The sequence below is a fragment of the Acanthisitta chloris genome, unplaced genomic scaffold (assembly GCF_000695815.1).
Source record: "Acanthisitta chloris isolate BGI_N310 unplaced genomic scaffold, ASM69581v1 scaffold11522, whole genome shotgun sequence".
NCBI classification, from domain to species: Eukaryota; Metazoa; Chordata; class Aves; order Passeriformes; family Acanthisittidae; genus Acanthisitta; species Acanthisitta chloris.
Window position 1 is genome coordinate 5,747 of NW_008660228.1, and position 1,798 is coordinate 7,544.

The 1,798-nt window shown below is 38.4% G+C and overlaps 1 protein-coding gene across 1 annotated transcript in view; it reads right to left on the reverse strand.

Annotated features, from left to right (window-relative positions):
- TRAPPC9 (trafficking protein particle complex 9) overlaps positions 1 to 1,798 on the reverse strand; it is a gene marked incomplete at its 3' end in the record, with an annotated part of 59,239 nt that overhangs the window by 4,866 nt on the left and 52,575 nt on the right. The window contains exon 10 of the mRNA XM_009069753.1: positions 706 to 851. Within this exon, the coding sequence (XP_009068001.1) occupies positions 706 to 851 (146 nt within the window). The remainder of the gene's footprint in view (positions 1 to 705; positions 852 to 1,798) is intronic.

Sequence of the window (1,798 nt, forward strand, 5' to 3'; positions counted from 1 at the left end):
CATTGGAATGGGCTGCCCAGGGAGGTGGTGGATGTGCCACCTTAAAAACCTCCAGGGATGGTGAATCCACCACCTCCCTGGGCAGCCCATTCCAATGCCTGACAACTCTCACCACAAAAAATTTCTTCCTAATATCTAACCTAGAACTAACAATATTTGTAACTTAATCCAGGATTTAAATGAACCTCTAATCTATTTCCTATGGCACAACTACTGCACTGAAAAGCTTTATAGTGAATGAAACAATCCTCTTGCAGAAAATGAACAGTATTCCAAACAGGACTTATAAGATTATTTTTTTTAATTGGCTGAACTGTCCTTAAGAAAAGGTGACTAATCAGACATTTAATCATTCTAAGTTGAATCAGATAGGAAATGCAAACAGTGCATCCCTCAGGGCATCACACACAGTAACTGTGGCAACTGCCAAGCTGAGTGTGTCAGAACTAAGTTTTCCTGGATTTCTCTTTTGTTTGAGAAGGAAACAAAACCAGTTTTTCTCCTCTGGAAATCAGTTTCATCATCTATGAGACTTTATTCTTCTTCTGAATATGAAACTGTGCCCCAGAGAACAAAGCTTTGCTCCTTCAGAACTTTAGGCTAAAAGTTAATTATTTCAAACACAAGAAAGTAATGTTCTTTCCTTGACCACAAAAGATTTTCTAAGTTAACAGAACACTGTAAAATACTGCAAATTATTCTCACCTATTTTCTTATTTCGCTCTTCCCCACGACTGTGTGCAATGATTGGAGAATATATGAAGGGGCTTTTGGTTGACACATTCTGACCAAGCAAACTTTTCATTTTGTGAGGTCGGAGACTGGTTGGGAGGTTCAAGAGCTTCACAGATCTGTTGAGTAAAAATAATCTTGCATTACTTAAGTTATTCTATTTGATAATAGATAGGTGTGTTAAAAATGAACTGATAAATACAGCCTGAGATTAAAACTCCTGAAATGGAAAACATGGAGTAAACACCTACAACACAAAAGAAAGTAATTAAAATTCCTGAAATGGAAAACATGAAGTAAACACCTACAACACAAAAGAAAGTAACAGCAATCCAAGGAAACCACAAATGGTTTGAGAAAGCTCACAGAAAACAAACATCAAAGGAAAAACATCTTCTGCAGAAACCAACAAAACCAAAACTAGACAGATCAGTGATTTGAAGTCCACTCCAGTCCAAGTGTAAACTGAACAACAGATACAACTCCAGTGTAGAAAGCAGCCAAATATTTACCTGAAACCCAAACTAGAAGCCAGACCAAGTTCATTGTGCGACATAATAAAAATAAAGAACTTCTCCAAGGTGAATCAAAACTGATTTTCAAACACTGAAAACACAGAGTTGCTGCTGGAAGGAAGGAAGTGTCCCAGAAATTTGAGTGGGTTTGTTGAACAACCAGAAAGCAATTACAATAGACAGAAAACAAATGATGTGTTAGACTACATCCTTGTTAGACCCAATTCCCTACAATACCATGCAGGGAAATCATTGCTCTTCCAATGCTGATGGGAAATTAAAGATTAAGTATTGGGCAGAAGAGCAAGCAATAAACTGGTAGTTACTCAGTCAAACAAACAGCATTATAAAAGTCACTTGGTTACTTCGGGTCAGGAACTTAGCACAATAAAGAACAGACACACCAATATCACACTAACAGAAGTACATACACACAACAATAATGTGCTCAGTTCTCGGCCCCTCAGGTCAGGAGGATATTGAGGTGCTGGAGCAGGTGCAGAGAAGAGCAACGAGGCTGGTGAAGGGACTGGAGCACAAGTGCCATGAGG